This window comes from Brassica oleracea, unplaced genomic scaffold, assembly GCF_000695525.1.
Source record: "Brassica oleracea var. oleracea cultivar TO1000 unplaced genomic scaffold, BOL UnpScaffold00763, whole genome shotgun sequence".
Taxonomy (NCBI): Eukaryota; Viridiplantae; Streptophyta; class Magnoliopsida; order Brassicales; family Brassicaceae; genus Brassica; species Brassica oleracea.
The window spans coordinates 49,063-61,868 of NW_013617449.1; the positions used below are offsets into that span (position 1 = coordinate 49,063).

General features: G+C 33.3%; 2 protein-coding genes across 6 annotated transcripts; one reads left to right on the forward strand and one right to left on the reverse strand.

Annotated features, from left to right (window-relative positions):
* Positions 1–3,739: 3,739 nt before the first annotated feature.
* Positions 3,740–6,978, forward strand: LOC106320016 (probable sugar phosphate/phosphate translocator At3g17430). 3 transcript variants are annotated; one of them, XM_013758386.1, is made up of 10 exons: positions 3,744–3,967; positions 4,171–4,363; positions 4,625–4,732; positions 4,883–4,914; positions 5,009–5,059; positions 5,135–5,196; positions 5,296–5,557; positions 5,751–6,016; positions 6,140–6,234; positions 6,511–6,978. In XM_013758386.1, exons 2-10 carry the CDS (start codon positions 4,280–4,282, stop codon positions 6,667–6,669), a joined length of 1,119 nt encoding a protein of 372 aa, XP_013613840.1. In that variant the 5' UTR covers positions 3,744–3,967; positions 4,171–4,279; the 3' UTR covers positions 6,670–6,978. The 3 variants fall into 3 exon arrangements, with proteins under 3 accessions (XP_013613839.1, XP_013613840.1, XP_013613837.1); XM_013758385.1 differs by having other exon boundaries at positions 3,740–3,970; positions 4,172–4,363; positions 5,009–5,196; XM_013758383.1 differs by having other exon boundaries at positions 3,761–3,967; positions 5,009–5,196.
* A 404-nt stretch (positions 6,979–7,382) lies between these two features.
* Positions 7,383–10,236, reverse strand: LOC106320018 (novel plant SNARE 13-like). 3 transcript variants are annotated; one of them, XM_013758388.1, is made up of 11 exons: positions 10,198–10,236; positions 9,493–9,661; positions 9,276–9,368; positions 9,017–9,110; positions 8,748–8,785; positions 8,498–8,598; positions 8,313–8,392; positions 8,186–8,242; positions 8,008–8,100; positions 7,843–7,917; positions 7,383–7,751 (listed from the first exon to the last, which is right to left on the reverse strand). In XM_013758388.1, exons 2-11 carry the CDS (start codon positions 9,567–9,569, stop codon positions 7,644–7,646), a joined length of 816 nt encoding a protein of 271 aa, XP_013613842.1. In that variant the 5' UTR covers positions 9,570–9,661; positions 10,198–10,236; the 3' UTR covers positions 7,383–7,643. The 3 variants fall into 3 exon arrangements, with proteins under 3 accessions (XP_013613842.1, XP_013613843.1, XP_013613844.1); XM_013758389.1 differs by lacking the exon at positions 10,198–10,236 and adding an exon at positions 9,752–9,843 and having other exon boundaries at positions 7,388–7,751; XM_013758390.1 differs by lacking the exon at positions 10,198–10,236 and having other exon boundaries at positions 7,388–7,751; positions 9,493–9,744.
* Positions 10,237–12,806: the final 2,570 nt, after the last annotated feature.

Consider the following 12,806-nt stretch of genomic DNA (forward strand, 5'->3'; position numbering starts at 1 on the left):
AGATCTTATCTTGATCATTTCTCTCTTGTGATTGCTTGATTATCTTGATCTCTTATCATGTTTAGCACCAAATCATCTTTGATTCTTGGGCTCATCATGGAGAGTAGTGAGTAGTCATTTTTGGATTCATGGGTTAGGGAGATTAAGGGTGATTAAGCTAGATCTAAGGTGTTTAGGGATAGATCAATCTTATTCCTTGCTAGTAGAGGGCTTTTAATGCAATTTTAGAGTTGGCCTCTCTAAAGTTGAGCTCTAGGCATTTCATACCCGGAAGGTGTTTGATGAAATGCCTGAACCAACTCTCCTAAGCTTTTAACATCCTTTGCCAAAGGGATTTGTTGTTAAAGGTGTTAAGATGGCTAGTAGACTTGAGATTAATGATTACTTAGGTAACATTCAACCAAAGGAATTTGATGCTTGAGTTATCTAGGTAAATGAGCATTCATCTAGGGATAGAGTTTGTTTAGTATTGTGTCTAGGCCTAAGGAAGATATAGATTGGTTAAAAGTTGACACCTTTAGGTTGAATCTTGATCACCCAAGATCAATTCCCATAGCCCATGAGTTCTCTCTTCTTATAAGAAAGAAAGCTTTGTCCTTTATTGCAATTTTAGGTAGTAATCTAGTTTACAAACATCTCAAAAACTGGTAGCACTTAGATTAAGCATGGTCTTGCATTCCCTTTGCTTTAGAATCACTTAGAAATGGTTTGACATCCTTTATACTATAACATTTGATTAGGAGCCTTGAAACTCCTATCATCAAGAATAACCGTTTGAAGAAAAAAAAACCATTATCATCAATAGAAATCGTTCTGAGAGCTAGAAATGTTCTAGTGAACTACTTCTAGTGAACTACTTCTTAGATAGTGTTTTGAAAAACGCACTACATATAACTTATGTAGTCATATAGAATATAGATATTCAAAAGTTTAGTTTTCGTATATAGTATACTATATACCTAACAATTGTTTTACATGGCATATTATTAATAACAGTTACAAGGTTTTGTGACATAAATTGTAAATACTTATGAATTGTAAACATCTCACAGCTAACCTTAAAATGTTCATAAGATATCGTGCGACGTTAACAAGCTTTATTTCGCAAGTTATATGTCAACTTCAATGAATTTTAAAAGGAGAGATAACTGTATAGTCAGTGCCGGCCCTGATGAGAAGCACACCAAGCACCAGCTTCCAGCCCATCTAAAAAACTCGAAAAAACCAGCCTTTTAAAACAAATTATTGATGTATATATATGGTACTTTAGTAAATACTATACAAAATAGGCCAAATTTTAGAAAAATGCTCGTGGTCTTTCCAATGACAGGACCGCTACTGTGTATAGTCTGTATGTATGATAACACAATCAGCGGACAGCGGGTGTGATACACACAAATGGCCTGCTATAAACCACGTCTCTTTCTTGTAGTTTTTTTGTCTTTATCATGTTTACACTATTGTATTGTTATTAATACGTTTCTATTATTTAGTTTAGAGAAAAATGAGATTGTAGATAGTCATCAATGTCGACTAACAACAACAATACCTCAAATCTCAGAGTTGCTTTTGAGTTTCATATCGGATATTGATCACGAACATCACCATACATGTTTAGTCTTGCCGGTAGCTTTATCTATTTGATATTTTTAATGGATTGTAATTGCATTTTTTTTTTGAAAATATTGAAATTGCACATTATACAGGTAATTATCGGTAACTTTTTTGTGTGAAAGGAAAATGAGTCGACTAGATTATCTTATTGTCGACAAGAATTGATCAGTAATCCCAATTAATAGAATAAGACCCCTATTTATACATCCCCTATATATTAAAAGATAGTCATTACAACATTTTTTGTATACACGTATCATCACCAAAATCATTCTTAGAATCCTCAGAAAAATATGTTGGTTCATCTAAATATATAATAAGCTTTTTATTAAACAAAACATAAATTAATTATTAATATTCTTCATTGTTTCTTTAAATAAAAATTACGAAATTGCCTAATATAGCTAAAATATATATGACAATTAATGATTATGAATAATAAAGATTTGATAAAAGTTAGTCTATCCTCTATCATTTTTAATTTTTTTTAACTTATTATAATAAATTAAACAAACTCACTAACTATATATAAAAATTTAAATTTTTCCGTTTATATTATATTTTATATTTTTAAAAATGACTATAAATGACTAAAGTTTTTAAAAATCTCACATTGAAATTTTTGTGATCCATTGTTTAAAATTTTTGTTATGACAAGATAAAATTATTACAAAATTATATAAGTACGAAATCTCATTTAATAAATATTAATATATATATATATATATAATATAATATATTTATATATATATATATATAAAAAAATATATATATATATATATTAGTATCGTTTAATATAAATTATATACCATATAAAATATATAAATATTTTATTTTCAAAATTTTCTTTGAATTTGTTTTATAAAAGCTTTGAACAAATATTGACAATTTAATATTTAGATTTTAAATTTTGCATTTTTTATCAAAATTATAAATTACTAAAACTATTAAACATTCACAAAAAAATTGTTATCAGTGAATTAAATTTTTTTTTATAAACAAAATACAAATGATCAAAAACAATATAAGCATAAAATATTATTTAACAGATACCAATATTAAAAATGCACTATATATCTATGTTAATACTCCATTCGTTTCAATATACTTGATGTTTTAGAGAAGTTTTGTTGTTTCATAATAGATGAAGTTTGCACAAATCTATGTAATTTTAACTTTATCAAAAACTGTGTAACCAATTAGATTTATTTTTATTTTTATTTATAATTAAATAAACTAATTTTATATTGTAATATAGTGATACTTTTGATAAAAATTTGTTTTTCTTAATATTTGTGCAATAAAGTAAAACATCAAGTAATAAGAAACAGAGAGAATATCATTTATATACCATATAAAATAGAAAAATATTTGTTTGGATTAATAAATTTTATTTATGTGTTCGCACCAATTTATATATATACGTAATAGTTACTGAATATTTTTTATTATTTAATATATATTTATTATTTTATAATAAGTAAAAAATATATAATATGTAAATGTAATTTATATATAATTTTATCCTGGTGCGGGTCTTAAGAGCAGGATTATCGGTAAACTTGTTTTTGGGTTTTTTAATTTTTTTTTTATCTGATTAAAAAAAATTAAAAAAAGCAGCCAATAATCGCGGACCGCTACGTATATATGGGGTCCGCAAACAGTACAAGAAACATGCAAAAGTCGATCATTCTTTTACAATTTTATTATCGGTTTTTTCTAAAATGGTGGGATCCGCGCACTACTTTTCTTTCTAAAACCATCTTAGAAATCTGCTATAATGTTGGTCTAAGCTAGTCGGTTATTATATCACATTCACTTGGTTATTCTAAATTAAAAATATTAAAACCTCCCAAATCCTCACGTTTAAATAAAAATAATAATATATATCATTATCGCATATATTGATTTTTCTCTCATCGATTAATGGGCCTACAATAGAGCAGGTATAAATTAAGCCCACCAAGCTCAAACCTTATAATTTTCTTGGCGGGTCGTATCCACATCCGTGAGATAAAACCGCGGCCGTTCGATTCAGATTTAGCAGATTAACCTATTAATTTCCACCGTTCCTTTTCTAATTATTTTAAAATAAAATAATCAATTTCAGGTTCCAAGCCCTCTTCTCAAGCTAAAACTACTGTAGCTCTCACACTTCGTCTACGTTCTTTCCATCAGGAAAAATCTTCTTCATCTCTGTTTCGTTGATTCTCATAGAATCTCTGATCACTAATACGTCGTCGTTGCGTTCGTCTCTCATCGTCAGATTCCGTTTCGAGCTTTCTGAATCTTTCTTATACGATAGTGGTCTCTGATCTATTGCTTCGCCACGTTGAGCTTATATGATCTCGAGGTAGTAATCTCTCTCTCTCTTCTCATCTTCCTTCTCGGATCTGATCGAATTCGCGTTTTCCTCGATCGTGATCTGTGAATTTAGGTTTTGGAGTTTTTGATTTTGGTTTCTCATGGCGTATACTGTCGAATTCGTTGATAGAGTTAGGGTTTTCTCTCAACTGTGGATTTGATGGTTTGATTGATTTGGTCGATTTGGCTCAGTTATATATATATCTGCAATGGCTGATACTGCTGGAGCAGTGAGAAGAAACTGACTATCAAAGAACTTCGGCGTGAAGAGATTCTCTGATTTTGCACTGAGGGGAGGAAGATGATAAACACGACGCTTGTACTGACTTATATCTACTTACTCATCTACATCATACTCTCTTCAGGTGTCATACTCTACAACAAGGTGAGTGATTCAGTTTCTATTAAGACTTTATTAACGTATCTACGGCGCAGTTGATAGAGATGAAACTGTTGGCAGAGAGAGACCTTTTTATGTAGCAATGTGTGATGAATTGGATTCTTTATTGTTATCTGTCTCTGCATAGGAATGATAGTGTTGTGATGTTGGCTAAACTGTAGGCTATAGATGTATCTTGTTTTAGCTTTTTGTTTCAGTAAAAGGTTAATTGTAAATCATGTTTCTTTTATTGTTTTTAATTTGCAGTGGGTTTTATCCCCAAAGTACTTCAATTTTCCACTTCCTATAACGCTGACGATGATCCATATGGGGTTTTCTGGATTCGTGGCCTTCCTTCTTATTCGCGTCTTCAAGGTATATTCTATACTCAAAAGATTATTACTTTCAGTTGAGGTTATGTTTACTTTGCATTGCATTTGTATGTGTTTTTCTCTTTTAAGATGTGGAGTCTTCCTCGGACTCCTTTTTACTTGTGCGGTGATAAGTTTTGCCTTTGTGTTTTAGGTTGTAGCTCCGGTTAAAATGACATTTGAAATGTAAGCCAGCTTATTCGGTATCTTTTCATTTTCTATTTATCCCGTACGCTAGTTTCCCCACCTCTCATTTTGACACACTTTTTGTGTCCACCAGATACGCAACATGTGTGGTACCTATAAGCGCATTCTTTGCATCGAGCCTCTGGTATGTTCCTGTTCTATACACAGTAAACACAGTTTGTTTTGTTAATGCTCTTATCTTATATCCTCCTTTGTGCAGGTTTGGCAATACCGCATACTTGCACATTTCTGTTGCCTTCATTCAGATGCTCAAAGCTCTAAGTATGTGACGACTTAGCATTTTGGCTACATAATCTACGTTAGTATAGACTTACCTTTCATTTTACAAAGAATATTAATACATGATTTTGGAATTTTCAGTGCCAGTAGCAACATTCATCATGGCAGTTATTTGCGGCACTGACAAACCAAGGTGCGACGTGTTCTCGAACATGTTGTTGGTCAGTGTTGGGGTTGTGATATCTTCTTATGGGGAAATCCATTTCAATATAGTTGGCACAGTCTATCAGGTCACAGGCATCTTTGCTGAAGCACTTAGACTGGTGCTAACTCAAGTTCTTCTCCAGAAGAAGGGGTTGACATTAAACCCTATCAACAGCTTATATTACATAGCTCCCTGCAGGTATTCACTCCCAAATCTTGATTGTGCTTAAACAACTATATTTCTAGATTATGATGCCTCATCACCTAATCTTTGGTTCCGGTTCATAACATGATTTTTTCTCTCATTGTTAATGTCATGTATTATTTATTGCTACTGCTCAAGTAGTACACATAATCTTTTCCTTGAAACGCTATGCTTTAATCTTGTGCAGTTTTGTATTTCTGGCCTTCCCTTGGTATGTGTTGGAGAAACCCACGATGGAAGTTTCACAGATACAATTCAACTTCTGGATTTTTTTCTCCAATGCTCTGTGTGCCCTTGCGTTGAACTTCTCCATATTCTTAGTAATCGGTAGGACAGGTGCGGTAACAATCCGGGTAGCTGGTGTTCTCAAAGACTGGATTCTCATTGCCCTCTCCACAATCATTTTCCCCGAGTCCACGATTACTGGGCTGAACATCATTGGATACGCAATTGGTATGTTTCTTCAACTCACAACAATCTAATTGTTGTAAACATCTGTTTTTCCTTCTTGACTGTCTACTCCACACAGTATTGTGTCGTTTTAAGTATTTATTCTTGCCATGTGTGTTGACACAGCGCTTTGTGGCGTCGTCATGTACAACTACATAAAAGTGAAGGACGTAAAGGCATCTCAACCAACTGCTGACAGTCTCCCAGATCGAATCAATAAGGTCAGTAACTCTTTATAGGGTTGAGGTTATGAGGCCGGTTCATCTCAGGCTTGTTTCAGATTCGTTCAAATCCAGAAATAGGTGCATTGAATCTATAAACTGTTATAGAGACCCGATAGTCTCCCATAGTAATATCATCACGCCTGCGGCATAAAGGGTTCTAAAAGACAAAAAGAATCTCTAGATTTCCAAAATACATGTGGAACCAGTTACCTTTTGTCCTTATATGTGGGTGTTAATATGTAACAAACTGATGAACACGAGCATTATATATAGGAGTGGAAGATGGAGAAGAAGTCTTCAGATAAGTTCAATCCGGATGTTGGTGGAGAGAGCCCAAGAGTAGGAGGCGAGATAAACGACGAAGAAGCCCCTTTGATTACGTCCCGTTTATCTCATATTGGTCGGACGCAGCTCGTAAATCACGCCGCTTAAGATGCCTAGTAAAAACGCATGATAGAGAGGTTTTGCTTCCCAATTCGTTGTTTTTTTCTTTGCTACGTAAAAAGAATCTTTGAAACCAAAAGAGAGGTGCAGCAGCAGCATCCGAGACCGTGTGTCCTCTCGTGTCTCAGGTGAAGAATGGTGTACTTGTCTTCAAAATTTACAACTTTATTAAGAAATAGATAGCTGAGCAAAATAGTAGTATGATCGATGATTAGCTTAAAAAACGTTAAAAAGTCACATATTCGTTTATAATGAATTGACATTAGAGTAATATATATATTCCTGTGGCATTTATTTTTTCCACCATCTTCATTTTCTTTATAAACCAAATAGCTCTGAGTTTTTGATTGCTGACTGCTGAGCATTCTTTTTTAATATATATTCAAATCGGTTTGGATATTGCTATTTGAGTTTCTCTTCCTGGTGGTTATGCTAAGTTTGGTTGGGTGAGGTGAGAATCAACTCTTCAAGAGCTGTCTATTATGAAAGAACAGTTGTAGCTTGTACAACGAATCATAAAACTTGCAACAGTGACTCGAACGTGGTCACGCACGTATTAGGTAGTCTTTTATCACGTTTTTCGTTTTGACCAGGTTATAGAAAGTGAACCATATGGACTGTTTGTGTAATTGGAAATTCCAGATGTGTCCTGACATTTTCTACAGCTGTGATGTCATTACTGAGAACGTGAGAGAGAGAGAGAGTATAACATGGTCACTTGGTCTGGATTTTATACAAAACAAGTGATTAAGTTACTACCAGAAGATGAAAATATACAAAGCCCTCTCCAATCAAAACCAAGATTCAAATGACTATCAAAGCACACAATCAATCTCTCCTCTCTCTCTCTTTCTCTCTCATGTTGTGTAAACAAATGAATAAGCAAAGAAGATCAAATTACCGAACCTCAAGATGCAATATCCTCAGTCCACGTAAATAAATATACAGACAGAGATTTCTTTCTATCTTTGCAAGTACTCTGGATTCCTCAAGTACAGTAGCTTCCTCGCTGGCGCTGGAGGAGCTAATCCTGGGATGTCCCTAATGTCTTTGTTATTCGGGTGAACAATCTGTAGAGAGTTTATACAACAACAAAAACATAGTTACTACAACTTTCTAATGAGTAATCACAACTTTCATTGGAATGAGCAAAGAACGTACCTTCACTACGATAATGGCTACAACACCACATACAATGAGAAACAAAAACATCATTATGCATTTATCTGTCGCCACCTGAAACATAAAAGTAGACATAAGAGATTCAGGGTTTTTTTTGGCAGTCTAGTAAGAAGAGATATATATGTCAGTATGAAGTTACAAAACCTGTCTTCCTATCTCTTTCACTAGCTGAGAAGCCTTCTTCAGAGAGAACTGAATCGTGTCCAAGTGGTTAACCACGCGCCCCATTTGATCCGTCTGCAGTATTTTGCAGGCTAATTGAGTTGAGTCTGTGCCAACAATGTTTAATAAAAGATGAGATGGGAGGATGCTTTGCATTTACCTGTCCCTTTAAGTTAGCTGCAGTTTGAGTTCCGACTTGGATTGTTTGCTCTACAACCTGAAAAGGAGGAACAAGAGTGTTACCAAAGTTATAGTAAGGAACACCACATGTTTTTTCTGTAACTTACTTGTTTTGAGCGCTCAATGGCCTGATCAGTCTCATCCATTCTTTTCATTCCAGCATCAACAAGCTCCTGGTTTGACATTGCTATCACATAAAAAATGAGTTTAAGCTTCAGACAAGTCAACCTCTTGATGTGTTCATGTCTTGGTAGCATAGAATAGAATAACATTAACAGGCATAGGGACTGACCTGAAGCCACTTGAACATTTTCTTCAGCTGTAGGTTCGCCGCTGGCTCCAGCTCCCATATCAAAAAGTTCAACTTTCTTGTTGCCAAGTGTACTCATATACCTGAACTCACAGAACAAGTTTAACATGTATGAACACTTAAATAGATAACATGTGCTGAACGGATACAATATGTAACTAAACCCACAAAAAGGGAAGGTACGAGGTTCGAATAAACCAGCTTCTAAAAGAGAAATGACAGAAGCACTTACGTTTTTCTCAGTGCAACATAAGAGTTGAGTTCCTTAATCTGTGACATTACACGCAAGGGAGAAATTACAAAGGAGAGCTTTAGATACACAATGACGACACTCAAACCTCATCTGCCTTTAGTATCCAATTGGTTACAAAATGCAACTAAATTGACCAAACAGGAATACGATTGATGCTGCTAAGAAGGAGTGGTAATACTAAAGGAAAGCTTCCATCATAAACTGCATATCACAACAGAATGATGATAGCTGATATCATACTAACTCACCATAGACTGTTTCTCATCGTTCAATTGCTTGTTTACTTCAGGAGAGTTTCGAGTTTCCTCGTCCTTGAGTTCACGGTCGAAGTCCTTAATCAACCTGAGAGATAAAAGTAAAACATTAGATAAACAAAATTTATATTGTCACATCTTATCTCATTCAATTCAAAAAGGAACAAGGTACTTACAACCTTAGTCACAAGACAATGCAAGTAGATCATTCAATCAAGCAAGAGAAAAGAAAATTAAGGGAAAGGGCATATACCTTTTACAGTCTCTCATCTTGTCAGTAAGTTCCTCAAGTTGCTTGCTTTGTCTAGTTGAATCCTTAATCTTATCCAACCTCTGGAAACCATTCCTGAAAAACACATATATATATAATGATATGTGAGAGAAACTTTTGTTTACAACTTTACACTGACCTCTCTCTCTACCATATCTTTTTAACAACGAAAAGAGAATTGAATAAGAAAAAGTATTACGCGAGGGCTCGGAAATGGTCACGGATTTCGCCATGGATCTGTTCCAATTCAGGGCTCATCGGTAGATTCGAACCCATGTCGCCGGAGATACTCAGATCAAATCGGAATTCCCCCTCTCAGCCGGCGAACCCTAAAGTGAAAAAAGCTTCACCACATACCAAGAAAAACCCTAGTTTGACCCCCAAAAAAAAAACTGAAGTTAATCTCCAAAAAAGGAAATTCAAAAAAAGAAAGTATAATTAGATAAAAAGAATCCGACTTTGGAGAAAGAAACAGAGAGCGTTCCAACAGCGGCAAGGGAAAGAGAAGAAGCTGATAGCTGATGTCAGGTGAATTCTTTTTTATTTTAATTTCAAATAATCACTTTTTAAACTCAATTAATTTGAAAAAGACAGATATTCGGTCGTTAAGACAGCGCATCGCCAACTTTTGAAATTTAGTTTTCCGGCCCCCTGCCCCCATATTTGCAATATTATATCAATTTGTTTGAATAGTTAGAAAATTATCTCTCTAACACCAAATCCTATCGAGGGTAGTAGTTAAGCATGGGCATAGAATCCATTACCCGACATTCGAATCGAACCCGAACCGAAAAACCCGATCTGTAACCGGTCCGAAATATAAAAAATATCTGAATGGATCTTCTAAAGTGGTACAAAACATACCCGAATCCAAAGTACTATTAACCAAACCCGAACGGGTAACTTTGGAGAAAGAAACAGAGAGCGTTCCAACAGCGGCAAGGGAAAGAGAAGAAGCTGATAGCTGATGTCAGGTGAATTCTTTTTTATTTTAACTAGGAAACAACCCCGCGCGTTCACGCGCGGGAGTAAGGACGCTTATTATTATATTTTTATGTATTTCCTTGTTATTTGTATAATTATCGTACTATTTATAAAAAAAATACTATATCTGTTTTTTTTTTTTTAAAATATAGACATAAAAAGTTGTAAAAATAAAATGGGCGTTATAATGTGCAAATATATTCTTGTGTGTAAATTAATAAAATAATTATTTGGTGGAATTGCAATTCTAAGTAACGTAATCATCCACAATGATTTTTTTCCTTTTTCTTTGGGACCGTTGTCTAACTTCTTGAGTTGCTCCGCTTGTTACATCTAAGTTGTTGTCTTCAGTTTGTTTTAAATTTTTTGTTGTCAATCTCCTTTTCCTTGTTTTATTTTCTTTGGGAGTAGTAATTTCTTCTTTTTCGTTGTTCGTGTCCCTCACTTCGTTTATTTTTATAAGCTATATCAGAACATTAAATGTAAGTTTCTTTACCTCATCTAGGTATGTTAATTTCCTTATATATTGATTATAGGAACCTATTATTTAAACTTTAAGTAAATTATAAATTGATTGTACCTCTTCAATTTTAATTGGGGTGCCTGTGATTCCTGTAACAGTTAATCCAGCGGAACTTGAATTATAATTAAAGGATGTGACTTTAACATTGAATTTGAATACTTTCCCAATAAGTTTTTGAGACAAGAAGAAGATAATCGCGTTATCACTTGAGTCATTGTATGATTCTTCCTGCATATAGTAGTTTTAAATATCAGTTTAACTTTATGCAATAAAGTTTATTGATTATAATAAATATTAAACTTACATGATAGTTAATCAAGTCTGTTGCTGATTTAACGAAAACAAAGTACAAAGTACAAAATATATGTTGAAATCCATTTTATGAACTTTGTTGATAACTCGAGTTAAACTCCAGGGGGTTCGGGGTGTTGGTTATACGGAAAGAAGAGTAAATTGGTGAATGAATAGTCGTATTTATAGATTAGTGTTGATGAGTGAATAGACATGTCTCTTCAACAGGTGGCTTTACGTTTTTTTTTTGGTTAACGACAGGGGACCATTCGCTTTAACGAGTAATACCCTCACATACTTTTATTGACTTCATTTTACTCATACGGTTAACACCTACAATCCAAAACAAAGTTTATAAGAAACATCTTACAAAGTTTGCATGAGTTAAAGAACGACATTTCCAATACATATACTCTTTCCTAAGATTTTTGTTATCTAGTGTATTATTTCGATTTATAACTTAAGATATATAAATTTAAAAATATAGTATATGCTTATAGCGTTGGTAGTCAATAAACATTCCTACCGTATTCTTCACTAAGAAAGGACGTGTTTCCCTTTTAGGTACAGATTATTTTTACAAAAACAGTTTATACAAAAACAACAATGTTATTATAAAAATATGACCATACGTAGACAAGTAATAAGTTTAGACCTTCAAGTGTTGTGATAATAATAATAACATTGGATAGGGAACATCATTATCTAAATAATGGTCTATTTTTTATATAATATTAATTAAGGCCTGATATAAAAATTATAGTCTGGTAACAACTATATTGAAGATTTTTTCCAAATTCTTTGAAAGACGAACTGGATTCATATTCATCATCTTAGCATAATCAACGCTTTCAGAATTATGCGACCCTAAACGTATTTTATTCAGAAGCAAACCTCTTTAAGGGAATACCTTGTTAAGGTGAATATTTAAATATAACAATTTCTAGAGATTACCTTCGCCATAATAACGTGGCAACCCTCACGTTATCTCATCAGTCCCTTTTTAAAATCAAAGTCAAGTCTACTGGCTTTTGTAAACAAATAGTTGCTATAAATACATTTGTGATAAAGAGATATTGGAACAAAAGGGAAACCATAGCATCTTTGGCAGCATTAATTCGTAGTAATGCAATCTTCTGTGACAAACATAAAGGGAAATAATACAATAACTATTTGATTTAATCAGCTGTAACAAATTTTAAACCCAAAATGTCATAAGTAGTCGCTAATTCTTAACGATACGGCAACTGTAAAGAAATCATTTCTCTGGCCGTTCTGTTTGATGCCAGAGACGAATTTAAAAGAATGTCCAATACATTACAGTTATAATATAGCTTTGATATAAATTGAATGTTTTATACTTGAATGATATATGAAAGACCGAGATCAATGAAAATTCTGCTGTACTAATTTATAGTTTGGGGTTATCAATCATTAGAATTGTTATTTCAGCATTGTTTTCATTGCTGTACTTCAACGTAAGAGGGTAATATAAAACATAAATATCAGATTTGTAAAATAAGAATATAGAATGTGTAATGAAAACAGAACAGAAAACAGATGAGGAATATAGCAAAATATATGTTCAATTATTCTTAATCGAAAATTTTGTAAACCAATAATGTAATTTAGTCTTATAAACTATTGCACTTCATCGCGACAAAGTGGACATGTAGTATTTAAATGAAGCCACTTTAAAATACATTCTTTCCCAA